Source organism: Poecilia mexicana, unplaced genomic scaffold, assembly GCF_051168715.1.
Source record: "Poecilia mexicana isolate PSO_F unplaced genomic scaffold, ASM5116871v1 scaffold_2, whole genome shotgun sequence".
Lineage (NCBI taxonomy): Eukaryota > Metazoa > Chordata > Actinopteri > Cyprinodontiformes > Poeciliidae > Poecilia > Poecilia mexicana.
This window is the reverse complement of record NW_028263371.1, coordinates 41,108,415-41,136,264: the sequence shown is the minus strand read 5'-3', so window position 1 is coordinate 41,136,264 and position 27,850 is coordinate 41,108,415. Positions and strand designations below refer to the sequence as shown.

At 38.6% G+C, this 27,850-nt stretch overlaps 3 protein-coding genes across 4 annotated transcripts in view; 1 reads left to right on the top strand and 2 right to left on the bottom strand.

Moving 5' to 3' along the window:
• Positions 1-12,347, top strand: part of uggt2 (UDP-glucose glycoprotein glucosyltransferase 2) — a 41,853-nt gene extending 29,506 nt beyond the window's left edge. Inside the window, exons 33-40 of one of the 2 annotated variants that reach the window (XM_088016558.1) lie at positions 3,791-3,895; positions 3,980-4,064; positions 4,921-5,103; positions 5,339-5,499; positions 8,845-8,959; positions 9,060-9,176; positions 10,274-10,415; positions 10,591-12,347. In XM_088016558.1, the coding sequence (XP_087872684.1) occupies positions 3,791-3,895; positions 3,980-4,064; positions 4,921-5,103; positions 5,339-5,499; positions 8,845-8,959; positions 9,060-9,176; positions 10,274-10,415; positions 10,591-10,613 (931 nt within the window). In that variant the 3' untranslated portion in view covers positions 10,614-12,347. Of the gene's footprint in view, positions 1-3,790; positions 3,896-3,979; positions 4,065-4,920; positions 5,104-5,338; positions 5,500-8,844; positions 8,960-9,059; positions 9,177-10,273 lie in introns of both variants that reach the window. The other variant, XM_088016555.1, reaches the window with a different exon arrangement.
• Positions 12,348-12,471: 124 nt separating this feature from the next.
• On the bottom strand, positions 12,472-22,902 carry dnajc3a (DnaJ (Hsp40) homolog, subfamily C, member 3a). The gene is made up of 12 exons (XM_014995861.2): positions 22,658-22,902; positions 21,453-21,563; positions 21,243-21,367; positions 21,003-21,077; positions 19,637-19,789; positions 19,358-19,539; positions 18,723-18,842; positions 18,265-18,370; positions 18,035-18,155; positions 13,835-13,967; positions 13,327-13,475; positions 12,472-13,011 (listed from the first exon to the last, which is right to left on the bottom strand). The coding sequence occupies exons 1-12, from the start codon at positions 22,737-22,739 to the stop codon at positions 12,860-12,862; spliced, it is 1,509 nt and encodes a 502-aa protein (XP_014851347.1). The 5' UTR covers positions 22,740-22,902; the 3' UTR covers positions 12,472-12,859.
• A 1,460-nt stretch (positions 22,903-24,362) lies between these two features.
• On the bottom strand, positions 24,363-27,408 carry cldn10c (claudin 10c). Its single transcript, XM_014995782.2, has 5 exons — positions 27,046-27,408; positions 25,469-25,630; positions 25,312-25,393; positions 25,116-25,223; positions 24,363-25,007 (listed from the first exon to the last, which is right to left on the bottom strand). The coding sequence occupies exons 1-5, from the start codon at positions 27,275-27,277 to the stop codon at positions 24,818-24,820; spliced, it is 774 nt and encodes a 257-aa protein (XP_014851268.1). The 5' UTR covers positions 27,278-27,408; the 3' UTR covers positions 24,363-24,817.
• Between the last annotated feature and the right edge of the window lie 442 nt (positions 27,409-27,850).

Genomic DNA, 27,850 nt, shown 5'->3' with positions numbered 1-27,850 from the left:
AAGTTGTTCATGATTCTAAACCACTGCAGAGTTTAGGTAGAAATAACTTGCATAACGTTGGTGTCAGGAAGCCGGTTTTAGAGGACACTGTTCTCCCACCCCTCCCTACACTTTCCCTGGTGTCTTCTTGGAGCCTCGGGGCTGAAGCCGTGGTTGTGATTGAGTGTGGGAGAGACACCCCTTCCCTCATCAGCAGTCTGTTACAGACAAGGACACTCGGCCTGACTGCAGACACATCTAGCCTCCAGCACAAGTCCTGATTTCTGTCCGCTAAATGTGCCTTGAATCATGAGCCGTTGCTCTTTAAGGACACGTTAATGTGTTCACTAGTTTGAAAGTGTCCTCTAGATTTTACTTCAGACTGCTGTTATCTCACACAACACGTTTTAGTCTATTTTCCAACTTAAAAGTGATCTATAGACTCACCGTGTGGCTATCATCGGCCACAAGATGGTCAATGTTTTTTTTCTTCCCGTGTCCTGTTGAAATGCTTAGTTGTTCTGTGCAAGTCAGTTTAAGATAATGCTCCGAGGCATCCCTTTTAATCTCTTTTTTATGCATTTAACTATTGAGTTCACATCGATATTACTTTGTAAAATTGTTCTGTTCCGGTCTATCTTCACATTTGAAAAACTGCAAGCAGCAAATTTTTGCCCGATAAACGACTTTAACAATCCATTATAAAATTTGCTGATACATCAGCTATGCAATTAACTGTGCTGGACTCACGCACACTTCCGTCAGTTCTTTAAAGAAATCCGTGCAATTTAGATCCTTTTCCTTTTTTTAATCACTTCATTATCTGTTCTGCATCAGATTATCAGTCTAATTCAGCCAAAATGATTCAATAAAATTGTCCCAAAGGCACTGCATCACATTTAATTGAAATAATTTCCTTGAGCAGTCAGACTTTTTAAATGTGTTTAAAAGTCAATGACTTGTCAGATCTCCCGGTAAAACTTTGTTTTTACATCAGCCCTGATATAATCAATTCCAAGTGTATTGAAAAGAAAATGTCACTTTACACTTGAGTTTATAATCAGCTTAGGTGAAATATACAGACACAGAAAAATAAGGTCTCATTGAATGTATTGACAATTCTTGAAACAAAGTACATCCTTGCTGCTTCTTTAGGATTCAAGAGGGTAAGTAGCAGCCATGCACTGCTAATTAAAGTACTCAACTAATCACCTGCCGGTGCAAAGACCTCATAAAACAGCTGGGTTTTTCACCCACTAGATGGATTGATGTATGCTAACACAATGCCAAAGGAAGACATTATAAATGGTTTAAAGAACTATTTTTTCAAACAAAACCTGAGGTCCGTCTGAACCCCTAGTAAGAATCTTATATTTTTTTACAAATAAAAAAAGAACTGCATTGGTGTGACATATTTTAATGATTTTCAAAAGAAACTGTTCACTCTTAAAAGTATATATTAGCACAATTTAGGTTTGCAATGCCACAAGACTTTTACAACAATGTCCTTTAGGGAGATGAGAAATGACTTCAGATATCTAACCGTAACCTAAATCACCATGTCACCACAACCGTATAAGAAATAAGGTTGTTAAGTCCTTGACCACCTTGCAGCCATTAAGTAGAGCATGTACCGTTTCACACACCAAAGCATCCTAGAGTCAAACAAGGGCCCATTTCTAAATACTTGGTCAAAATAAAGACATCAACACCACAGCAGCCAGTCTACAACAGAATAACTGAAATCCTGCAATAGTCCAGTTATAGTATTGACCTTACCTTCGGTGAAATGCTGTGGTGGGGCCTTAAGAGAATTGTGCATGAAGAAATGTCTGCAAACCTCATTCAACTGAAGGGATGTTGTAAAGAAGAGTGGACCAAAATTCCTCTATAATACAGTCTTCCAGAAATTTACTAGGCAGATCAAGTTAATTATAGAAACATTCATCCAGGGAGTGTTACAAAGAGTTTTACAGGAAAATAACAAAACAAACATTAGGGAAATTGTTTGAAAGACACTAATTAAATTGTAGAAAAAAAGGGAGCATCATTTAGAAATAAGATATACACTGCTCAAAAAAATAAAGGGAACACTCAAATAACACATCCTAGATCTGAATGAATGAAATATTCTCATTGAATACTTTGTTCTGTACAAAGTTGAATGTGCTGACAACAAAATCACACAAAAATCATCAATGGAAATCAAATTTATTAATCAATGGAGGCCTGGATTTGGAGCCACACACAAAATTAAAGTGAAATGTTCCCTTTATCTTTTTGAGCAGTATACATTTCTAATGTCTAACAAACAGATAGCTAAAATATGTTCAAAATTAACTGGTGAATTAATCTCCGGCCTGTATGGGAAACACTATTGTTTTATTTAGTGAATTTAAAGGACTAAGCAGTTTCTGAATATCTCACGTTTTCACATTGTTTAGTTCAGAGCTCAGGAGCCAGTGCAAAAATTTAAAACCTGGTCTGATATATTTAATTTTCTTAGTATTGGTCAGGACTCTGGAAGCAGGATTTCAGAAGACCTGCAGCTAAATTATTATTTTTTTCTTGTATGCCAATAACAATAATACAACTTACTGAATATAAAGTCAAGTAGCACTTTTTCCAGTCCTAATTTGACATGTAACTCTAAAGGCATGTTTCTAAGCTGGTAGTTGAGTGATCTACTAATTAACTTTGTAGATGTTGCAGTTTAGGCCCCATAGGTGTATGCTCTGTGACTTTGATCTTATGTGATCAAGTGAAGTGCTTATTTCTAACCTTGCATTTTTGGAACCAGAATCATTCACTTAAGTTTTTATTTCAATAAAGTTGCATGTCATCAGTATAGATGTAATAAGAGATGTAATGCTCTATAATCTGAAATAGTGACTCTAGGAGGGAGCTTTTAGGAACCTCTCGTCTGATTAATAGATTTATATTTGCCAAATGACAAAAGGTAGTCCCAGATTACTAAGCAAAAATATCAATACTTCAACTTATTTCTGATGGAGGTGTTTCTGTAAGACGTTTAATTGTGTTCCGAACTTGTCCATACATGTTTTTCCTTAAAAATATAAAGACTCCCAAAACTTTAAACAAATGAAAATACATTAAAAGTAGATTGCTCTAAATTTACTCACAACTCTGTATGTCACAAAGGATCAGTCTCTCCTCAGCAGAAAGTAGTCTTGAATTGATAACCATAAGTATAATGTTGGTACACTATGGTAAAGCGAGAACTGCATGTATAAGGCTCGAGAGGCACTGATGGTCCTAATCTAATTAACTAGAATAGAAGATAATGCATTTTTCCTGCTGTGGCAGAGACAAGCAGAAGCTCCTATGGCACAAAGAGGTGTTTAACAAATTTGGCTCTGTAAACCCCCATACCAATATTTTTTTGTTCACTCATTGCATGCATGTTCTTCTTTTTCCATTTTCTAAGAAGATATGAACATAGGAGTATATGTGTGCTTTCAGAAGCTGCTTCGACAACTAATTTCAGCCTTCTAGATGAGTATCAGCGGGAGTTGAAATGTCTCAAATCATGTCAGATTTGTTGACTTCCACACCACTTCCACCCTCATTATTTTTATTTTATTTTAAGAAAACACATCAGCTGCTCAGTGCTGCATGATTTGTTTTAAAATTGTTTTGAAATTGTTTCTTCTGCCTTTTATAACAATAATTTCCCCTGGCTTCATGAAAGCATGGTTGCTACAGCAGAAGTTTTGATTTGTTGCCTCCATATGAAAAGTCGTCATGAATCATATCGCCGCCGACTCACGTATTCTGGTTTCATCTGCAGCATTACAGGTGGTGCCTCAAAGAGGGACGAGGGAGAGAAGAAAAAGGAAGATATTCTTAACGTGTTTTCTGTGGCCTCCGGTCATCTGTACGAGCGATTTCTGAGGTCAGTTTCTTCCCTTTCAAGCTCTGCACTGTGAATTACATTTTGTCTGAAAGTTAATCTTGTCATATACCACCTCTCTTTCAGAATAATGATGTTGTCTGTTCTTCGGCATACAAACACACCCGTCAAGTTCTGGTTCCTTAAAAACTACCTCTCACCTTCTTTCAAGGTATTAGTTTGTTTTTTTTTGCGACGTCATTGTCATATATGGAGAAATGTCCAGAAAAGAAGTGTTTTTCATATTTTTAAAGTGTGGAAAAAAATATTTTCAAAAAAAGAATGTGGACAAGTGCTAGCATTTTCAGACTTTATTACTTATTTCATTATCTGAAGAACAGCATAAAGAAGTTTACAAAGAAGTCAGAGTTCGGAATTAGCCAATTGTTAGTTGACTGGCTCTGATTGGTGATTCGCATTCAGATATTTAGCTGATTTTGAAAACACATCAATAATAAAACCCGGCAACATAAAGGTTTTGTACCGATGAAAACATCGAGAAATTACACCGTGGAAAATGGTATGTAGAAAAAAGCTTTGGCTTCCAATTATTTTATTGACTAAATGGAAAACAAATTCAAAATTTTTAAGAAAATATATTGAGGAATAAAAAAACTCTATGTTTAGGTTCTTTTTAAATTGCAATTTTTATCATCGATATACCAAAGCAAAGCTACAATATTCAGAAACATATTAAGGCTGAACTAATCAATAGATCAGTTTATTCCTCAATCAACTCTGTACTCGAAAAATAGTTACAAGTTAAAACAAATAAATTTCCCTTTACCGATATAATATAATGCCAAATTCAGGATTGTGCTTCTTAATGGTTTTTGAAGCACATAAATGATAAAAACCCAACTAGGAAATGTTTTTTTCATTCAGACCCTGTAACAAAAGTTGTCAAGCTGAAAAACAATGGAATTCCAAACAAGAAAATGTGTAGAAAGTCTGATATGTTCTAAATAGAAAATACGCCATGTAGAGAAATCTTTTAACCTCTCCTATATCCTTTTGGTCTTTGGTAGGAGACCATTTCTCACATGGCCAAGTCGTATGGCTTTCAGTATGAGTTGGTGCAGTACAAGTGGCCCCGCTGGCTCCACCAGCAGACGGAGAAACAGCGGATTATCTGGGGATACAAGATCCTCTTCCTGGATGTTCTGTTCCCTTTAGCTGTGGACAAGATCATTTTTGTAGACGCCGACCAGGTATGGACTTTTGAAAGAGTTTCACGGCACTGTGTGATTTAAAGCCCCACTCGTTTCGTATGAGTCTCGCTGCCGGTGTGAAGATTTGATGAGATTTTGAAACTCTCTCAAGTGTCATCAGTCTTTTCTGTACTTACCGGAGTTTTTGCTTTTTTTCTCTCTCTATCTCTCTCTCTTTCTCTCTCTCTCTCTGTCTCATCAATACACACACACACACACACACGCATACACACAGATTGTTCGGGCTGATTTAAAAGAGTTGAGGGACCTGGATTTACAGGGAGCTCCCTATGGCTACACACCGTTTTGTGACAGTCGCAGAGAAATGGAGGGGTATCGCTTTTGGAAGAGCGGGTACTGGGCCTCACATCTTGGACAGAGGAAATATCACATCAGGTAAATGACACCTGGTAAATGGACTGCAGTAGCTCTCCTGGGCATCTGATGTTTTAGCTGCTTGATTGTAGTTTGAATATAAAGTCATTTTCTCTACTTCACACTGTAAAGCAGTTCACACAGGGTCAAATATTGACACACTTTTTTCATATTGGGTTTGTAAAAGCTCCTTACCACCTTTTTTTCCCGTTTTGCTGTGGATGTGTGTTAAAGAACATTGTCCAGTGGGAACACCGTTTCAACCCAGTGACTGATGATTTGAGGTGAACTTAGAAGTTCTTGTTTTTTACTACATTTTGTTCAGTTAGTTCTCCAATACTCCTGACAGCAAATTACCCCAAGAGCACAATTGTGCCACCATGATACATGACAGTTTTGGCAGGATTCAGAGATTAGAATGCATTATCTTTACTTCTGTGAACAAATACCTTAATCCTTAATGCGTCTTGGTATAGTTCCAAGTCAGTCCTTTTCTTGAGAAGGATTTTGACTTGGAACTAGCGACTTGCCTGGGTGTACTCTGCCTCTTGGACAAAGACTGCTGGAGATTGGCACCAGCCCCCTGCAAGGAGACGCATTGATGGACGGACTGACTTAGCCTTGTTAATCTGAGCATCTGAGCAAATGCAAATTTTAGTTGCTTCACTATCGTGTTCACGGAGCAGGGTCTTCTTTATCAATCAGCCATCCCTCTGTTTGTCTTATAGATTAGCATAGCTTGTTTTGTTGTGAACAGTGATGCTGCTGCAGCAACAGTTTCCGCTTCATGTCAAGCTGATTCCTGGACTGCTCCTGATCATCCCTGTCCTATAGGATCACATAGGACAGGGATCTCAAACACACATCAAAACTGGTTTTGTAATAGATAAAAGAGGCAAAAAAAAGTAGTTTTTGGAAGGTTTTGCTAAATATTTGTAGATTTTACTAGGATTATCTCAAGAGCTTGTGGTCAAGGTGCAAAATTCAATTATCTGTGAGGATATATGTGTTTGCTTAATTCTTTATGTATGACTTTGCTGATGTGTGAATGGGAGAAAATTCACAATAAATTAAATATTGAGGAAAGAAATGTATGATTAATATTTGAACTCATCAATCATAATCTGTATTAGATACCCTTGACACAGTGTGATTCTTTTGCCGTCTTTCTGTGTCACATTGAAGCGAAATCAGCTGGCAGACAGTGGATGAACTGAGACAAATTAACTCTCTGCTTCACCACAGGCTGATGGCAGCAGAAAAAAAAAACAATCATTTCTCTGCATCTTTCAGACAAAATCTCTTAATCCTGAGCTGCATGTGTCGTGCACACAATTGCAGACGAGAGAGAGAGAGTACAAAACACTCAGGTTTTTTTCTTCTTTTTTTTTTTTTATCTGTTGGCTGGTGTGACAAAACCAAGAACTCCAATCAGAGATAATCGGTACCAGGATAGCGGTTATCAGCCTGCAGTGTTTATGCTGTTTGCTCTCCACAGCCTCGGTACCCATAAAAAAGAGGAGTCTGATGTCTCCTTTGAGACAAACTTCACACATGTGCAGCTACCTCTCTCAGCTAGATGCTGCCGAAATGAAGATCTGTGCAAAGTACAAATTACATTTTCAGAGAAAGCAGGACGTTATTAAGACACGAGGCGACATGTAGTGGCTGCACGTTTGTGCTTTTAAAATATTAATTTAATCCTTTAAAATATGTATTTACACTATTGAGGCGGTCGAATTGCAAATATTTTTCCTAGGCAATTATTTTTGATTATTTGTATAAGGCTGGTCTATCTCCTGACACTTGTTTAAAGAAACTAGAGTTACCAATGTTAAAGGGAAATAAAGGGGGGGAAAAAATGTTTGTAAATTTTCTGCATCGTCGCTTTAATGTAAACTGGTTCTACAGTCAGGGCTTCATTTTGTTTATGGCATCATAACTGTACAACTTAATTTATTGCTGTACTGATAAACAGAGCAATAATTTGGATTATTGCATATTTCTCAAGCTGAGAATCTGCCAAGCTCATTTAGAATAGTGGTAGATGCTGGGACTGGCATCTCCAACATGTCTTGAAATGTGTTATTAACATTTTATGTTACAACAACATACTTGGGTATATTCAGGAGTAAATTGGCCATCAGGAGGCTCGGGAGGTTTTACCAAACTTCCTGACGGTCTGTATCGGGCTGAACTGGCTGGTGGTCTGAATATGTTTTTGCCCCATAAGGCATAGCAGTGCTGCCGCCCTTGCAGCCGCAGGTGCGCCATAAAACGTTAGACTGGGTCAGTCTGATATCTTGCATACTAAGGGGAAGTACGAGTGGCCCCTTGTTATTTGAAAGGCATAAAGAGAAGCAAGTTAAATTAGCCAGCATGCCAAAAAAAAAGGAGAGAGATGAGTGGGGCTGAAAAACTTGGGCGAATTGACAAACATTTTCCGAGGCCAAATAAGTGACAAAGAAGAATCAAGCTGCAGGACTTCAGCGGGTTAGCATGTAGCATGCTGTCTGCATGGTTCCATCGTCCCACCCCAGATTTGGCTTATAGTTTTTGGATGTGTTCAGGGCACACAGAAAATTTAAGGCAGCGTATCTTTATGCCATGTCTGCATTAATAATTAATGTGTTTGATCAATTAAAACTAATTCATATTGGCTGATCTGAAAATGCACACATTTCTTGATTGCAAAAGAAAACATTTAAAAAGAAAGTCTGAGATCAAAGTAAAAAAAGAAAAAAATTATATATATATATATATATATATATATATATGAATATACAGACTATACATCTAATTGTCATCTTCTGTTTTGTTTTATTGTTTTTTTTCATTAAAATGTGGTTGTTTTTTTTTACCAGTTCTATAAAAATACAATCAGTAATTTGCTTTGGGTGTTTAGTGCTTTTGAGTTGGTTTTTGTTTTGTATTTGTGTTCTAACACGGAGTTGTTTGCGTTTCCCTAAACCCTGCTAAAGTAAAGCATTCCCTCAGCATGATGCTGCCACCAAGATGTTACACTGTGGGAATTATGTGCTCAATGTAATGTGCAGTGTTAGTTTTGTATGAAACAATGTCCTAAACAAAGTTGAGGCATAGTCATGTCACCATGTGAAACGCATAGGTCGTTACACAAAGATTGATGTTTTCAAGCCTTTTTGTCTAATTATGATGATTTTCTGCTTACAGCTGATGAAAATGCGACATTTAAGATTACATTATTACATCAAAACCAAAAGAAGACACATTTTTTTGTGGAGAGATAACAGCCTCGATTGAGCATATATTATAATTTATTTGATAGAACAGTAAAATGCAGAGACGTGACCCTGTCTTATCTTTTTCCTTTGCCGTTTCTCCCAGCGCGCTCTATGTGGTGGATTTAAAGAAGTTCCGTAAGATTGCAGCCGGAGACAGACTGAGGGGTCAGTACCAAGCTTTAAGCCAGGACCCAAACAGTCTGTCAAACCTGGACCAGGTGCATAAACCCATCCATGAGATTCAATAGACACTAACTGGTTATTCATAAGAATTTGTATTTATAAACGCTTTAATCATTTACATTGTTATTTTTTTAGGACCTTCCTAATAACATGATTCATCAGGTGGCCATTAAGTCTCTTCCTCAGGAGTGGCTGTGGTGCGAGACGTGGTGTGATGATGCCTCTAAGGTTACAGCTAAGACTATCGACCTGGTGAGTCCTGGTAACATTTAAAGTGTATTAATCTCTCTGGTCTTTAACTTTTTGTTGCTAAACGTATCATGTTGATATCTATTGCTGACCTTTACCTAAGGCAGGCTGACAATATAAAACATAAAAAGCATGATAATTTTGGTCAATATTGAAATAATTAGTTAAAAGGATCATTCACTAAGTTGTTCCTCCTTAGAAGTTACTGATAATCCATTCAAATGTAGGGTGTTATTAAAAAACAACAACTAATAAAATAAGATATTCATTGCCCTAAATCTGATTTAATTTGAGAGGATGAGACATGAAGAAACTCCACTTATTTTACTGTTATAGACAAAAAAACAAAAAAAAAGAATAGTAAGGAATTATTTTACTTGCAGTTTTTCAAGCAATAACATAGAACTTGAATACAAAAGCAACAAAGACATGAGAAATGCTTTGGGTTCCCAATTGTCTGAGTTCACACAACATCCAGTAAACATGCAGACTTTAATGGTTTGTACCTGCATAAAAAGATGCAATTCATGTATAACCTTAACCAATGCATTGTGATACAATTTGACTTTTTACATCTATTGTAAATTATCAGTGTACTAATTTAACAAATACACATATTTATATAGATGTTCATTCATGCAATAAACAGGTACATTCTTAAAGTTAACTCTGGATTTTCTATTTCTTTTATCAGATTTAGTCTGTTTTTTTTTTCTTTTTTCTACAAAGTCCTTTTTACCTTTCATGTTGCAGTCCATTGCATCTGCTGAGGCACTATAATGTTTGAGTGTATTCCCATCCACTAATGTCCACAAGGCACTTGGCATTTAGCAGGCAACCAGGCAATCCTGCAGTGTCCTAAACTAATTTGGAGAATTACTGGATGTGCTCCAGCGGACTGAAATAGGAAGCATTGTCTCACTGCGGTGTAGGTCACCACTTGGTAACTCAGACACAAGACCGGGCGTAATGTCCTTTTAACCAAATTGGAAATCAAATTAGGTGCAAATGCCTGTCGCAGACTGCCCTGGGAACTGGGGAACGGACAAAGTGTCACTGGTGATGTGTGAGCGATGTGTTGGTCTGTTTTTCTGGTGCAGTGCAATAATCCTAAAACCAAAGAGCCCAAGCTGATGGCTGCAGCGAGGATCGTGCCTGAGTGGGTAGATTATGACAAGGAGATAAAAGAAATGCTGAGACGAGTCCAGGAACAGACTCCAGCCCCCTCACTACATAAGAAAGGTAAAGGAGGAGGGAAAAGACGTCCTTCCACAACGCTTTCCTGTTGTATTAATCAAACTGCAGCCTTTGTCTGTTATTCCTCGGCACGACTTAACCTTTTCCATATCTAGATTCTTTTTTTTTTCTCTCTCTCTCGTATTAAGTGCTCATTTTCGGCATTTCTTTCCTGCATCAGAGAACCGGCGGGATGAACTTTAGCGTCTGCCAGAAGCATGGTGAAGAGGAAGCAGGCAGCACCTTTTTGCACACAGGCCACCTGTGAAGCTTGAAGACAGACAGTTCCAGCTAAACATAGCTGTGGAGTGTTACATCCCCAGCCGGATGAAGAGGATGTGATATTTTCAGAGATGTCATTTCTGCTTCTGAAGTCGGTAAAAATCTCACAAACTCAGCACAGGATTTAATTGTGAAAGGGCAGCCAGAAACCCACGGCTTGAGGCTCTACAGCCAGACAGCAATTATTGGAGAGTCTTGGAAATGCAACGTTCAAAGCACCACATCATGTTTGTTTTAAGGGAAGCATTTGGCATATGTTGCACTGTACTAGTAGAGAAGGCACATTTCTAAGTATATTTCAGTATTTAAAACATAACAAACACACCTGTCTTGTTATTGTTCTCTATCTGAACCAAGTGGAGACGATGTTGCCTTCGTCTGTAGTGCCAAACCAAAGTCGACCGTTATTAGATTTCACAAACTGCATTATAGACAGTCCGCCTTTTGTTAAACTCCACCCACCTATGACTGATCACTCCTCACTTGGCAGCTCCAACAACAAGCTGCATGTTCCAGTAGTTCTTACCTTTTTATCTGTCTGTTTTCTCAACTAGCAGTTCGCACATCACTCCCTATTTCCTAATAACACAACCATAGAAATCCCACCGCAGTTACCTGCTTTTAACTGGTTGTTTTTAAGATTTCGCAGCTAATTTTTTGTCACATTTTATAAATGCAACTACATCGGTTGTAGTAGGTTATCTTTACAGGGGAGAGAATTTAAGCTTGGAAACTCGAGATGCATGGATGGACATAATTATATAAGAAACAGCATAAAGTGGTCCGATTGGGGTGACTTACTTGGTAAATTCAGACAGCATCATGTAGGCAGCAGGGAAGGTAATACAGTCTTAAAATACGAAGATTTTTTTAACAGTCTGTTTCCTTTTCAAGACTTAGAAAATACTTTGATCCAGATCCACACTATTCTTATTGAATTTAGTCCTACATTTTTATAATGGAAAGCTTGAAGAATGGCTTAAACTAACTCATTTGTGGATTTAAACGTTAGAGGAAGAACTGTTTAAGGTATTTTTAATATTGTAAATTCCTCAACATCTGAACATGTAGATGCCCCTGCAATTTTGTATCAACTTTTTTTCCCTCTCCTTTTCAACATCTGGAATACAACTATACGCACACATTCAGATAACTTTAATCCAAAAACCATTATCAGTAGGGAGGAGTTTATTTACCAGCTCGTTATGTGTACCGTTTCTTTAACTGCTGGCGTACGCCGAGTACTCGGAGAGAAGGCAGCCAACGGGGGAAACCCAAGTGTTTACAGAGTGGAGTTGGACAAATGGTGGTCTGTCATTGGTACTCTGCTTCAGCTTTCCCATCAGAACAAAGAATCCTCAAGTCGTGTTTTTATAGGTAGCATGTCAAAGCTTAACTTATTTCTGTGTTAATTATGTGACTTTTTCAAACATCCAGTGATTTTTGTCTCAGGTTTAAGAGGACGTGTTGCTGCTCAAATCAAGCCAACATCATGTGTTTCCATTTTAAAAATTCATGTTTTTAAACAAGTTTATGCAGGCTGCTCTCAGGACACCTTTGTTTCATTGTAAAATGTTAAAAAAAAAAGCAATGTTTATTAATATTATGTAATGAGAGGGTGGATAAAAAAAAATAAACTTTTGCTATAAAATCTAAGTTCTTATCTCACAGGTCATCAGTGGATGGATGGATTCAGTAAATTGCAAAAGTATGCATGTTTCTAACTACATACCAGGTGCATTTTCCTGTTTGTTTTTTACAGCAATTCACCAAATCCAGATTCATGTACATAAATAGTTCTTTTTTTATTTACAGTTCAGCAAAAATCCATTCATATAAAAAATAGTGTTTATGAATAAATTTAATCAGGTGAGTGGATGTGAATTGCAGAGTGTGCAACACATGGAAACGATCCGAATGTCAGAATGGACTTCATGTTGACAAATAAGCCGCGTCACACAAGGCAGAAACAGATATACCCGCCCCACCCCCCCCTCCAGGCGACACTTGAGATTGCATTATTCAACAACAGAGATGAGTCTTTAATTAAAGTCACCATTCGCTCCACATTTTTCTGACAGTTAGGAACTGACATGTTTTTTTCATGCCAGTGATCTCCCTTTCAAATAGGGAGGAGAGGAAAATCCACTCCGGTTATGCAAGACTTCTCAGTTGTAGCTAAATTTGAAGTTGAAGGGTCCGGAGCCGAACGGGTTGAAACCTTGGAAGCCGTGGAAACCTCCGTGGAACGGGTGATGGTGGCCCTGCTGGCTCTCTGGATCCATGGGGTCTTCGCCGTGGTCGAACTTGGTTCTCATTTCTGGAAAGCACACATTTATCTGAGGTTCTGGTGAAACTGAACACGTCGTCTTTTTGTTAACTTGTTGAAGCATCTTAAGTTGGCTAAAATGCTGAGTTGCGAATACATGTAAAATGCTACTGCCTCTGACATGGGATTCATTCTGACTGAGGAATGTACACAGTTTAGGACGTGAAATCTTTTTCTTATTAGAAACAGCCAGGCTCGACTGTGTGATAACAGTAATCCAACAGGACAAAATAAGTACCAGTAAGGAGCCATTTTCTGCAAGATGGGCACTAACGGCATCTCAAACTGTGCAGACGTCGTCCTTACCGGGATCGGTGAGAACCTCTTTAGCCTGAGCGATGTCTATGAACTTCTTCTCTGCTTTCTTCTTCTCCTCTGGGTCCTGGAAGTTGTCAGGGTGCCACTGTTGGGCCAGTTTTCTGTAGGCACGGATAATCTCTTTTTTCTGGGCAGTTCTGTGAGCGTGAAGAGAGCATTATCAGCACATTTTAGAAAAATACGAACATCTCAATGTCAACATAAGCTGCACCTAAAAATACTTTTGGTTTCTAAGTTGGTGTTCCGGTTCCTGCACAGAAAACCGAGTATTTTCAAAAGTATAATGACTCAATAGTGGCTCAAGTAGTGTTTGATTGTAGGGATTTTTTTTTTCTTCTAAACTTTTGTGTATAAAACAATTTGTTCTTGAATGAAAAACATTCCTTCCTGACACAAACTTAATTAGAATTAAAACATCCCACTTCTAATTAATGCTCTCCTAAAAAAAAAAGAAATCCAAACTAAATTTCCTAAATCCAGTGATCACAGCACGCACCTCTTCACTCCAAGAATCTTGTAGTAATCCCTCCTTTGTGACTGTTTGAGAAGTCGCTGAGCTTTTTCCAGGCCTTCTTTGATCTCATGGTCGTTCTCGCTGTGTTTTGCTGCAGTCTCATAGTCTTTAATGGCTGGAAAGACAAAGAGGGAAAAATAATGTTTAATACCTCTTTTCCTTTTTGTAAAGTTAGTACTGAAAACTTCTATGTGTTTTAGTGGGACTTTGTCAGGCCAACACAAAATTGAAAAAAGGATTAAATGATGTTCAAATGTTCAATCTCCTCTACTTGAGCACCCTTAAATAAAATCCAGTCAGTAGAGTAAGTAGAGTCCACCTGTGTGTAATTCAATCTCAGTATAAATACAGCTGACAGGAAATGGTGGTGAAGGTGGGAAGATGAATGGACAAAAAAAATATTTTAGAGGCTTAAAAAAACAATTGAGACTGGGGTGGAAACATAACTAGAGCTTCTAACGCATACTGCTGCGCTAGAACAGCCTAGTCAAAGTCCAGATTTAAATTCATTTCATTCCTTGGCAAGACGTTAAAGACGTTCTCCATCCACTGAGCTTGAGCCACGACTTTCCTCCTACATCATAATCATAAAGAAGCTTTGCAAAAAATAAACGTACCTCACAACGTCTAAACATACAGTCCTTTCAGAGATTTTTTTTTATTTAAAAAAAAATAAATTACTGAAATTAAGAATTTGTGGCAAACCTAAGGAAAATCGAATGCTTCAAGCCTGCGTTTCTCTGTGTGACTGAACAACAGGAGGCTAAAAGAGTTGCTTTAGGAAACAGCAGCGCAGCATGCAGAACACGTGAATTCAATTTGAGCCAGCCACATCACTCCAAGAAAAAAAGAAAAAGTAAAAAAAAACAACAGGGAAGGCAATCACAGCGATGCATGTTAACAGCAGCCGGTACGCATGGAAAAAAGGCTCCTCCAGGATATTACATTATTGTCTGGCTGACACAAAGAGCCAGTGGTCTGTGCTGATTTAAATGCATCTACTGACTGAGAAGTGATTAATTAAAATGGCTTTTTACTGTAGATTGCATGCAGAGGTTTAAAAGCAGCCGAAAGTGCTTGTGCCTGAAAGAAAAACAGAACTGATGAATTCAGAGGGGTGCTTTTTTGGAAAAACGGAAAGTAAAAAATACAACAAAAATGTTGTTCCGCCTTATTTGAATAAACTGCACTGTGGACCAAAATAACACAGATACGCTAAGCAAATGTCAGGAAAGCTGACAAGTTATTCAACTTTATAAGAAATGAGAGTGGAGGAAGAAACGGTCTATATAAACTTGTGAGGAAAACAGTAAATCTCCTTTGAGGGATCGGCAGATGGATTACTACACCTTAAAATGTCAGGCTGCTTTAAATAAATTACTCAAGTTTCCACATTCAGAAAGTGCTGAAAACAACCCAAATATCTGCCATTATTTGCATTTAGTAGCTCCCATCGCTTCACAAATGTTGGCCTACATGCTCTTGCTTTATCGACGCCACATTAATTTAATAGGTTCCATCTGCAGCTTCTTCCCTCCCGATATAAACTCATTCAGCAGGAAGCAGAGGCGGCTTCAGGCTGCTTGCGAGCGCAGGTTCGGATGCTTTGAGCCGTGTTGATCCTGCGAGGCGAACCCAGGTGAATTAAACGCCCATGTGTTCTGACACATTAAAGGCCCACATGCGGTCCGCCGTCTCTTAACGGCTGATGTGTTCAAGTCACGTTAATGACAGCACAGATTAATCTCAGCGAGGGTTTCTTTCTGCATAGACGATGGGGGAGCGGATCTCGAAGATGAATCTTATTACTTCTTGGCTGACTTTACAGAATGATGGGGTTTATTGGGGAGATTTACAAGCTATTTTTTTTTTTTTTTTAATTCCGAAAAGTTTGAGGGTTTAAGACCTGGAAGGAACTAAAATAAAGGAGCAGGAAGCTTAAGTTAATGTCTTTGTTTTGTTGCAGCCGTTACTCCATATATCTGCATACTGACCTTTACAACTAGCACCTATGAGATGTTGGCTCAGTAAAATTTAAAAGTGAAACCGAACATGACTCAACATCCTCAAGTGGGCTTGAAACACGTGAAATTCTAATGCATCTTCTTTCAGTTTTGAAAATTGTTGGCAAAGAATAAAATAAATAAAATTGGTAAAGTGTTTTTGAAGCATGTTAATTTACAGCTGCACTTCAATACATAAAAGTCATTTGAAAGTTTTAGTAATTAAATTAAAAAAGTAAAGTATTAATTTTTGTTGACTCATTATTGTAGCTAATAACAAAAATCATTTTACACTTAGGGCAGTGGTCTCTGTCTACAAGGCACTGCTGACCAGTGGCGTCCAAAGTACAAATATGTGCAAAACTTTATCAGTATTCCACTAATATATTAAGAAAATTACGCAACTGTGCCATTTCCATTAAATAAGATCCTCCGACTACTTCCTGTTATCTTCTTCGTGGTCTGCACCAATGGCAATATCCTGCCACTCGTGTGATGCTAAAAAAAGTATTTCCATTACAGTTTTGCAAAACAAGCCAATGATGATACAACTGAAAAACCACCTCATTGTAGCACCAAAACTTTTCACAAAAATCTAGAGTTTTTTTTTCTCCCCAAAATTGCCATGTTTCCATATTGCATAATGATACGGCCAATGAAAACGCAGCTGCTGTTCTGCAGAGGTCTGTTAACGAGCTATCATTTGATCCAGGTGAGTTGAACAAGGAAGAGAACTTAAACAGGCAGGATTCCCGGCCCTTGAGGACCGACTTTGGACACCTCTGCTGTTGACGGCTGTCCAGCAGATGGTCACCAGCACACACCAGGAGAGTGAATCCATGCTGAGGAAGCAGATCCTTTACAGAGTGCCTCATTTGTGTGCACAAATAGAAAGTTGAGTGGAAGAAAAAAGTACACAAGCAAAGTCCATTTAGGAAGTTGGGGGAGAATTAATGTATGAACTTCAGCAGGAGTCTGAGCTTCAAGAGTAATCTCAGTGAGATATACCCAGTACATTGGCTACGACTGACATTCATCGTGTTAAGCCACTCCCGAAATAGAGATCACCAGGCGTGTCTGATCTGGGTTAAAAGAAAAAGTACTCAGTTGTCTAGAGTCGTCGTTTTAGATAAAAGTACATTTTACATTTCACTTGAGAATGGAGGTAACAGAGCCTGGAGGAGGAGTGGCACAGAGACACACAGTCCTAGGAAAAGCCACGATTCTGTGCAGATCTCTGGATGAGAACCCGATTCTGAAATACTAAAGTCGGGACTTATAACTGCTCTTATGCTGTGATGCAGCAGGGACCCCTTGTGGTAAGACTGTGTCATTACAGTTGTTACCATCAGCGGAGCCTTTTGAAGAAGAGACATCCAATAAAAACAAAAAAAAAAAAAAACTTTTTTCAAAAGCTTCACCTTAGTCTTATCATATTAAAGGCATACATATGAATTCAGTGTCAAATGGTAAACTGTATAAAGACTGCATCCACTACTTAAAATATATGCTTTCATGACAATTTATTTCTTTTTCTTTTGTCAAATCAACAAGGTTACTTAGAGTTCAGGAATCCTATTATTCTGATACAAAAAGATTTAAAAAGACAAGCTTAATAATTATAGTACATTATTCATACTCCTGATTCTAATAATAGCATATTCACTCCATTGTAGCTCTGACTATGTTTGAACCTCTGGCCCAGTCTCAATTCTTTTGTAGAATTTTACCAAAAGCATAATGCTGCCACCACCGTGTTTCTAATCTTTAACTGAAAATAGGACTAATGTTCTCTAACAACCCTTCTAGGGTTTATTTCTGTAGCCATACAGAAATAAATTACACACAGTTTATTTACTAAACAGGCAACTCCAGAAGGAGTTCAGTTTACACAACGTTTTCTGACTTTCCTTCCACTTGGGAATTATGCATCATTCTGTGTTGCTCTATCACTGAATGAAATACACTTAAGTTTGTGGTTGCAACAAGACAAAACTTTTTCCACACACTATATGTTTTTTTATATTAAAAGGTAAAAGTGTTTTAGCAGTTTTCTTTGTTATGATCAGATATGTGACAAGATATCTGAGTATACACTCAGGAGAAAAATAAAAAAGTCTCCGACACAGTCGAAATGTAAAAAAAAAAAATTACAGCGCAGTCGAGCCAGCAGGCTTACCTTCTTCATACTGTTCGTCTTGAACGTAGGCCTCGGCTCTGTCCTTCAGCGCGTTCACGTTCTCAGGATCCGACTGCAGGACTTCGCTACACGCCGAGACCGCTCTGCCCCCCTGCTGAGCCTGCTCAGAACACAAACCCCAAACACAACGGTTCAGTTAATATTCCTGTAAACAAAAAAACAATAAAAAATACAGAGTGAGTTTTGAGGCAGCAGTGAGGGGCTCCGACCTGTGAAAGTGCGTGGCAGATTCTCTCCTTGGCCAGAGCGGAGAACTGGGGAACATTGGGCTCGGTCTTCATAACGGCTTCATATTTACTCACTGCCTCCTCAAACCTTCAGGATCAGGAGGACATGTCAGCCAGCAGAAAACGCTGCACCGCGTGCAGCATCATTCTCCACGTGCTGTCTTATGAATACTGTACATTAAGTAAGTCAAATTTGATGCGACAGCCGTTCACGTTAAGATGGGATTTGCAGGCATGTGTATGACACCAGAAAGTGGGAGTGCTTCAGGATTTCAAAAAGAGACTATAGCTGATGTAACCTCTGGCATTCAGGAGGGATATTTCATTCTTACTGGAACACATAAAAGATATTGAAACACATTCAGGCCCCTTGAAGCATTTCACCGTAACCATTTCAAGCCAGCACACATTTTCTTAAAGCGACAGTCCGAAACACAAACCTCTGCTCTCGGATGAGCTCCTCTGCGGACTGGATCTGTTTGTTGAGCTTCTTGACCTGTTTGTAATGGCTGAAACACTGCTTGTGATCCGGATCCAGCTTCAGGCACTCGCGCACCTCACTGCGAGTCACAGGAGATGAGCAGACTTTTTACGCTTTTTTTTTTTTATTACAGAAATATTTCACTGGTTTCTTGCTACATTTACACTGCACCGAGTGCTTGAAATGACTGATTTGCTGGCTCTGATAACCAAGAGAAAGTGGCACGTTCAAGCAGAGTTATAGTGTCTTACAGAAGTATTTATGCGGCATAAAGTTCTTCATATTCTGTCACATTAAAGCCACAAACTTCAATTCATCTTTTAGATGTAAATGCTTTTTAAACTCTTATGAATGAAATCTGCCTTCTTTACTCAGATACCCTTAAATTACCTCCCGACTTTACTTTGTAGGTAAAGTCAATCAATTTGCAACTGAAATTCATGGTTGTAATGTCAACACAGTTCAATCAATATGAAGACGTTTGCAAAGAGCTGCAGGTTGACTAAAGAATATCAGCAAATACTTCTAAAAAAAAAAATCATTTCAGAAAGAGTGTATATGTGGCAAAACAAAACTCACGAAGGCCCTCCTTACTTGAGTGACATCTCGTGGTCTCCGAGGTTATAGTAGATGGTGCTGAGCTTGTAGAAAGCCTGGGTGTTGTCGTTCTTCAGCTTGGACAAAGCTTTGAGGTCGCTAATGGCCTTCCCCATCTCTCCCATCTGAATGAAGCACTCTGCTCTCATCTCACGAGAGGTCACATCCCAAACGCAGGTCTGGGGGAAACGGGCAGAGGCAAACATTTGCAGGCGACTACTTCACAAACACGGTGAACGCTCTGCAGTAATAAACAACAGAGGCGATGCTTCTTACCTCAATTATCGCCTCGAGCTGGGCAGCGGCTGTCATGTAGTCTTTGCTGCCGTAGCTGCGGCGCGCCTCGGCCACAAGCCTCTGGAGTTCGTCGGACTTCGCCAGCTGGCTCGTAGCTTCCTTCTCTTCTTTGTCCGAAGGGTTGGATTTGAGCTGGAACGTTTTAAGGCGAGGCAATATTGCATCTGTTAGTTATGCTTAAATTACAACCAGAATGAGGAAGAGCTGAATTTGAAATGTTGCAGGCACAACAGGGCCCAAAGAAACCCTCCGAAAATCCCAACAAAAGTTGACTTCCAAAGTCACCTACGATTTCCCTGCCATCGGCTGCCTCCTCTCCAAACATTGCTCCTTGAACCCATTAGCCGTAAAGATTCTCATCATATTTACCAGAGCAATATCTGCTAATGACTGAGATGCTGCACAGGAAGGCCCAACCACCCTTTCAAGGGATTCCTGCAAACTCAGCTCAGAGTGGAACATAAATGTGATGCATTAGGTTAGACTACAGCTGCAGACTGCTGAAGCAGCAGGACAGCGTCCACCTCTGGCCAGGTTACTTGGCGTTATTACAGTAAAAGGTTTCGCCACCTTAAATGGACTCTCCAGAGGGACCGCAGCTCATCTGGCAGTAAGGAGGAAATTCAAACAAGGAGTTTCTGTTTTGACATTGAACCATTGTTTATTTTTTTTTGTGGATTTTTAAGTAAAATCATTCATCTTGAAAATTAAATGGTCTTCCCTTTTATTTAGAAGTGAATATTTCTGATCTGCATAATGAGTCTATCTGTACGGACTGCTGAAGTAACAACATCAGCACCGGAAGCATTGTGTCAGGCAAACATTTTGTTTTAATGAATATGGTCCTTCCTCGTGATTACGTTTGATGTTTGGATGAACCTGAAAGCCTTTCAACGCTCAAATGGGATTTGAGTAGTTTGTGTCTCAAAACATGGCACAGAAGGACAGCATCACATCCAAGGTGATAAGAAAAAAAAAATGAAAGGACAATGCATAATAAACCATCTGAAGGATATTCAAAGTGGGTTTTTCTTTTCCAACTTGCTTTTTCCGGGCAACCTTCTACTGAGACACTCATTAAAAAAAAACAAAGCATAACTAAACTCATCATTCTGCTGAATCTTATTGTAGCACCAATAATGATGATCCAATCAAGCAAACATTACAAGGTAACTCTGTTCAACAAATGTTCTCCTTTGCAAAGGAAATGTAGCCTCTTTTTTTTTTTTTTTAAACTTGCATGCCTCCATGGCTGGAATGAGGGAGATCAGGTTAACAGATCAACACTGACCCCTCCTGGACAAGTCTTGCTTGTGTTTTAGTTTAAACATAAAACTATACCTACCACCTTCTTGAAGTCACTTTCTGCTTCGTCCAGCTTTCCCTGCTTCAGAAGAAGGTTTCCTCTCTGAAGACGTGCCTTTTAAAGAGAAATGGAGTTGTTAGTTTTTGATCTACTGCAAAAAAAAAAAAAAAAAAAAAAAAAAAAAAAAAAAAGAATTACTAAACCTCACTGTCAGCAGTGACGTATTGCACAAAACATAGAAGTAATAAGTTATTTCTGGTGTCAGAGATAAAAACTCACAGATGTGAAGTCTGGTTTGAGTTCAATGACTCTGCTTAGGTCTGGCAGTGCAGACTTTGATTTTCCCATCGCAAGAAACACTGTAGCCCTCCTGTAGTACGCAATATAATTCTTGGGGTCTCCATCTGGGAAAATGGCAGAAAATACAACTTTCCTAAAATGCATTTTATTGAGTAAAAATAACATGCTTTTTTTATTTCCATTACTCACCCACAGCAGCATGAAAATGTGAGAGGGCATCAGCCAGCTGTCCAGCAGCAAGCAGTTTCTTTCCCATTTCCATGTGATTGTCGACACTTCCATCCTTCCCGCATTTCACTCCTGGAAACACACGAAGAGATAACGACAATGTATACACACACACACACACACACACACACACACACACACACACACACACACACACGCATGAACGTAGTCAGGCCCACAAGTTTTAAGAAAAACAAAAAACATTGCTTTTCACAAAGTTTGCTGCTTGAGTGCAAGGATTATTTGCTTTACTTTTATTTTTTACTTCCTGAAATATACCAGTCTGGTTTGTTAAAAGTTTTGGATTTACTGTGAGAATTGTAGATATTCAATTATGAAATTAATCCTCAAAAATGCATTTCACCTAATAATTGTAGACACACATATCTGTCTTATAATAGATTATATGTGCCTCTTCCATCCCATAACAGCTGCTTACAGGAGTTACTGCAGAGCCTGCTGCGGGCAGTTAGACCAGGTGTGAGTTCGCAGGTATAAAATAATGAAGCAGCCTTATGCAATCTGTCACTTTGCTCTTTAACTACCATGCAGGAAACGTAGCAAAAATAACAGATGTCATAGCAGAGTAAACGGTTAGCTAATGTGAAGACTAGTTAGCAACTTTATTTTGATCAATTTCTTAAACATATTTTGCAAAATCGATTAGAACCAAGTTGTTAATTCTACGATTTATATTTATGTTAATGACAAAAGTTATTTATTTTAGTGCATTTTAAATTTATAGAATGTATCCTGATCACTCTTTACAAAAAAAATGCAAAAAAAAGAAAAAAATTGCAACAATAAAGTTTTTATTTAAAAAACAAGATTCCTATCGCTGTCAAACTTTATAACCGACCAGCTGAAGCTTTTTGTCATTTCTTTTTTCCACGGTAAAAGTCAGCTTACGTGTTTAGTAGTCAATGTTGTTAGCTTTTATTATTTTCAGAGTCAAACACAGAGAGAAACTTCCAAACAAAAACAAGCTAAACCACTATAATTAGCTAGCTTAAGGTGAGCCAAAACAGCTAGCCACCTAGCAAGCTAACAACGTCAGAACTCCAATCACAGGTCAGTTTGACTCATGGATAACGGTTACAGTAAATGTCACCGTTACAAAGACAGTAACTATGGATATTTGAATAAAGCTAACTAGCAACTCTTACCCTCGTATCGCATGTCAATCAAAACAAGAACATATGGGATGTAACTCAGTATCTTGTGGGCTACATGCTCGATGGAAACCATGGTTGAATTTGGTCTCTCGGTATATCCCAAGCTGTCAGGTGATGGTTTACCAGATGTTTGGCTTAGCTCTCTGTAGTCCCATGTGTTGCTTTCCACTGTTGTGCATAGCTCCCCTGTTCTCCCCAGCAGTCACAGCACAGCAGCACACTCCGCTGTCCGGTCGTGGGGGTCGCTGATTGGCTGGGTGGCGTGTTAAGTCCCGCCCACAACGTTTGGCTCAACGGAGAGCAGCCACGGCAGCACAAAACGGACTGTGCGTGCTTGGGAGTGTTCATCTGCGATTCAGATAGTACGTCCACCTCACTATTAGAGATAAATTACAAAAATATAGTGATGCAACATGACGTTCTCAACACCTCCCATGTTGACAATTATAACTTACTCTTTTAGCTGTTTATCCTGCTTATTTTGCATGTGGAGGGTGATGGAAAACCAAGTCCCATCCCATGCCAGTCTCAACTCTTTTGGATCTCTCTCATGTTTTCTACCAGGATTACCCTGTATTTAGCACCACCCGTCTCCTCATTCACATCAGCTCTGGCACGCTTATGAAGTAAAGCGTCCCCACAGCATGAATCTGTAAACCACCATGCTTTACCATGAGAATGGCTTGTCCGCAGTGTTAGTTATGCATGTAGGGTAAAAAGTTTTATTTGACAAGAGGACCAAATTTGCTTCATCCCTACATGACAGACTTGTAGCAAACTGTAAACACAACTTGTTTTGCTGTTTTCTTCCCATTGTTTCATAAAAAAAAAAAAACAACTGATTCTCCTGTCGACAAACTTTCACCTAAGTTGTGGATCTGTGTAGCTCCTCAAAAATCGAATTAGTTCTCCCTCCTTTCCTCAGAATTTATGTAGATAGACACAACTTTAGTTTATAGTTTTGTCATACTCTAGCTGTACTTCCGATATTGTTTTAGTCTCTAGTCCTTGTTGGTCTTGATTCTGTTTTCAAATTCTTGTGTATCTTTTCGGTCAGTCATAACAAATGGCCCACTCACCACAGGTTCTGTTGGAGCTTTCCTCCCAGTAACTTGATGCAATCTGCTGGGTACACTAGATAGAAATTGAACCTGCCTGGATTGTTTGCATTATCTGTTTTGATAACATCTGCATGATTGTGTTGAATTTAGTAGAGTACCAAGGGGTGTCAGGGTGTAGCAGAGACAGGGTACCATGGAAATACAGCGGCACACTTCTGTGGGATACTATATGGATCGTAGGTTGAATGAATATTTTGTTGTTTTGAGTGGAGCAGCTCTAATTTCCTGTATTTTTAAGGCTTTGTGGGAAGGAACACAGAGCAGTGCTTTGAATTGCATTTCAGTACACAAACATTTCTTGTCCATTAATTCTTCATTTTCACATTTCCTTCTGATTTCAATAAAGCTCTTGGATAACATTGTAGAGGTGATCAAATTTTTTAAATTAATCTAATGCATTTATACCCTGCTTTAAGACATTTCAATCCTAAATCAATACAGATACTGCCATTAGAAAATCTGAAATCGCACTTTTGTTACCCTTGATATGGATGTGTAAATATATAGGTCGTAAATTAGAGCAAAGTACATTTTGTGAAGTTTAAAAGTTTTGACATGAAAAATGACAAAAACTGTTTTATTACTGCAGCAAATTTAATCAGTTAACAAATATCCTAAGCAAAACAAACAAATTTGCTTCAAAATTTGCTTAATTGACTGATTGAATCTAACTTGTTTAAATTGTAGTCATTTTATGATTTATTATCCCTTTGGGAGTATGAGCAATCTTTAAAATCTGTCTAAACAGTCAATTCAACTGTTTAAAAGTAGCATTCAGTCTTTTGGGGTTATCGTTTTGATGGTTTGTAAAAACCACCAAGTCAAAAACATTTTCTACAGCAAAGAAAATGTTGCTATCCAACACAAGGCATGAACGAATTTCACTCTGAAAGCCCTTCAAGTAGATACAGTGATGAGAAAAAGTTTGTGTTGAATGATCTGAAACATGTACATCTGACCAAAAGAAAAGCAAAAACAGATCAAATCTGTCAGGAGAGAAAATACTTTCCCATGAAACTATAGGCAAAAATCAGACATAAGCGTTGCTGCCCGTCTTCCTTGTTGTGCTTGAGATGACGGAGATGCTGCTGTTTCTGCTTCCGCTGGAGCTCCTGGACTTCCTGGTTCCTGTGACCTCTGTGCGAGCCGATGATGCGTAGCTCTTTCTCGATGGAACAAACGTGTAAGCAGGGTACTCTGTGGTGGGGTACTTCTCTGGCCTGTGAGGATCAAATTCAACAGATATACAGTTGTATTTTAGAGAACAATGGAAAGGGCAAATGTTTTTTATTTATTTATTTTTTTACTTTTTAATATCAGTATCTGACCTTGATTTGAAGGCTTCCCTCCCTGCTAAGATACTATAAATAAGGCCTCCAGCGACAAGCAAAGTGGAGCCACCCCAGCCAATGAAGACTCCAACACCTATCTCAAACCTGGTAACAGATGAAAAGAGAAAAAAGCTACCCAGCTGTCGATTTGTATTTGCAGACAAAGGTTGACTATTTAATGGGTTACACATACTTCTGTTCCACATAGTTTGGGTTCTGAAACTCTGAATTGATTTTGTTTCCATAATATGAGAACGCCACCATTGCACACATTCCTGAAATGATATAGGGACATTACTTTAAATGGTGAAACACTGGGTTTACATCAGTGAGATCTTTCTGGGTTTTACCTCCTATAAGGTAGTTCATCCCTCCAGCAAAGGTTACTTTTGCATTGGTAATCTCTGAGCCCCCAATCTTAGTGCACTTCATTCCCACTAAGACCAGGATGGATCCAAAGAAAGCCAAAATGATAGAAATGATGATGAGAGCCCGGCACATATGGATGTCCCCTGTTGAAAAGCAAAAATAGTTTGAATATGTTTTGGATTTAATCAAACAGGGTATTGAAAAAGTACTCATACCCCCTGAGCCACAAATCCCAATGTATTTTATTATGCCTTTTTTTTGTATTACATCAATACACAGTTGTTCATAATAGAAAAAGTGTAAGAATAAAAAAACACGGTTTTCTGGAAAAGTGATCCTTGCATTCCTATTTATCCACTTGCTTTGATGCCCCTAAAAAAATTAGTTCAATAATCTATCTTGAGACGGTACTTATTTTGCAAATGATCCACTTGTGTGTGATTTACCAGATCACACACAGGTGATATCAGTATAACTACATCCATTTGTTTTTGAAGACTTCAGAGGTTTGTTAGTGAACATTAGAGAACAAACAGAAGCAGAAACACCAAGGAACATATCAGAGGGGTCAGGGAGAAAGTTGTGAAGAGACTTTAAGAAGAACTGAACATTTCACAAAAACACTATTATATCTATCATTGACACAACTTATCAAGTAATTGGCCAGCTGTCTAACCTGAGAGCTAAGAGAAGGAGAACATCAATCAGAGATGTATCTAATAGGTCAATAGTTTGTAGCCCATAGTAAGCCCATCGCTCTAATCATGTGATGGAAATGCTTTTCTGTGCGGACAACGGAAATTGGTCAATGATGGAAAAATGGGTGGAGCCAAATCCAGAATATTCCTTCAAAAAACATGCTAGACACTTTGGATTACAGCCTCAAATAAAAGCAAATTGACACAGAAGTGAAGCTTTGCTTTTGAGAAGGATAATGACCCTGAACATATATCCAGCACTGACGTGGAATATTCTAGATCAATGGTTCTCAAACCTGTTGATCAGCACCCTCAGTCCTTCATGTTTTAGATGCTTCTCTGCTTGACCACACCTGATTCAAATAATTGTTTTTCCTCCTCCTCATGCCATCAAGTCCTGCAGAAACTCTTTCAATCACCAATTCTTTTAAGTTAGATCCATAGAATCAGAAAAATGGAGAATAGTGGCTCCTTGGGACCAGGATTGAAAAACACTGGTTTAGATCATTACTAAATGGAATTGGGAATGTGTGGCAAGACTGGAAAATTGTCCCAATGACTTAGCTGGAGATATTTTTCGAGAAAGAATTAGAAAAAAGTTTTTTTTTGTCTCCATCTTAAAACCAGTAGAGACAAAGACTAGAAAAACTTGCAGCTGTATTTGTAGAGAAAGGTGGTGTTATTATAGGGCTGAATTCATGGTGTCCCTTGTGTTTCATTCACAATTATTCACCATTTTGTCAGAATCTTTTTTACAGAAATACGCAATGTAATGCACTGAAATTTGTCATAAGGAAAGAAATCTGAATAAGCACAGAAGGCGTGAATACTTTTGAGAGGGTACTGTATATTGTACTTACAATTCAGTGCCAGCATTGATGGGATTCCCTTGCAGTCAGAGACTCCCGTGGAGTCAGAAATGCAATCTTTCCACAGGTTGGAGAAGTAGTTTGCTGTTGTCAGGACAATAGAGTTGACCTCAGACCAAGTCCAGATCTCAATGGACTGAGTGGAACAGACCAAAATCCACCCGGCCACGCAGACCACAAAGCAGCCGATCTCTATGTACATCACCACAGTCCTGTAACCCATGTTGCCCCCCCCAGGTTCAGATGTAAAAATAACAATCTAAGCTTCTGAAATTCTGGAACGCCTAAGTTTCGGATCTGTTCAAAGCTCCCTGCTCACCTCTGCTCTAAGATGGAAAAACACACACACACACACACACACACACACACACACACACACGCAGCCATGTTTGTGTACATCATCACATGTTTTGCCTTGAAGTGTTCTTTGTGTTTTGTAAAGATCGGTCAAGCTATTATGTTTCATGTTTATACCAAGGAACTTTCCAGCATGATTTGGTTTTGGTCTGCTCTTTCCCTCAGAGTTTATTAAAGTCAAATGTGACACTTTGAGAGAAGACTCCTTATGCTCAAACAAGTGATGTTCTATGGTAATGTCCATGCAGTTCTACTAAATATGTTGGAGAAATAACAAATCAAATTGCCGCTCACTGAAAGTCAACAGAATGTGTTTATTATACTGATCATATCGACAAAAACAGCTTCTCCAGAAAAAGTGATACTCATAATGGCTGCTTTAAATCACAATGTTAAGAGTAAACACGATCAAAAACAGCACAACTTGGCAAACACAGAA

Excerpts from the sequence above, each read along its gene's own strand:
- dnajc3a (XM_014995861.2), bottom strand. The coding sequence starts at position 22,739 with ATGGTTTCCATCGAGCATGTAGCCCACAAGATACTGAGTTACATCCCA. Across the intron at positions 18,156-18,264 it reads TCTGCCACGCACTTTCACAG|GCTCAGCAGGGGGGCAGAGC; the intron begins GTCGGAGCCCCT and ends TGTTCTGAGCAG. Across the intron at positions 13,968-18,034 it reads AGACGAACAGTATGAAGAAG|CCATTAAAGACTATGAGACT; the intron begins GTAAGCCTGCTG and ends TTGTCTTTCCAG.
- cldn10c (XM_014995782.2), bottom strand. The coding sequence starts at position 27,277 with ATGGGTTACAGGACTGTGGTGATGTACATAGAGATCGGCTGCTTTGTG. Across the intron at positions 25,631-27,045 it reads ATCAATGCTGGCACTGAATT|GGGACATCCATATGTGCCGG; the intron begins GTAAGTACAATA and ends GCTTTTCAACAG. Across the intron at positions 25,224-25,311 it reads CCAAACTATGTGGAACAGAA|GTTTGAGATAGGTGTTGGAG; the intron begins GTATGTGTAACC and ends ATCTGTTACCAG.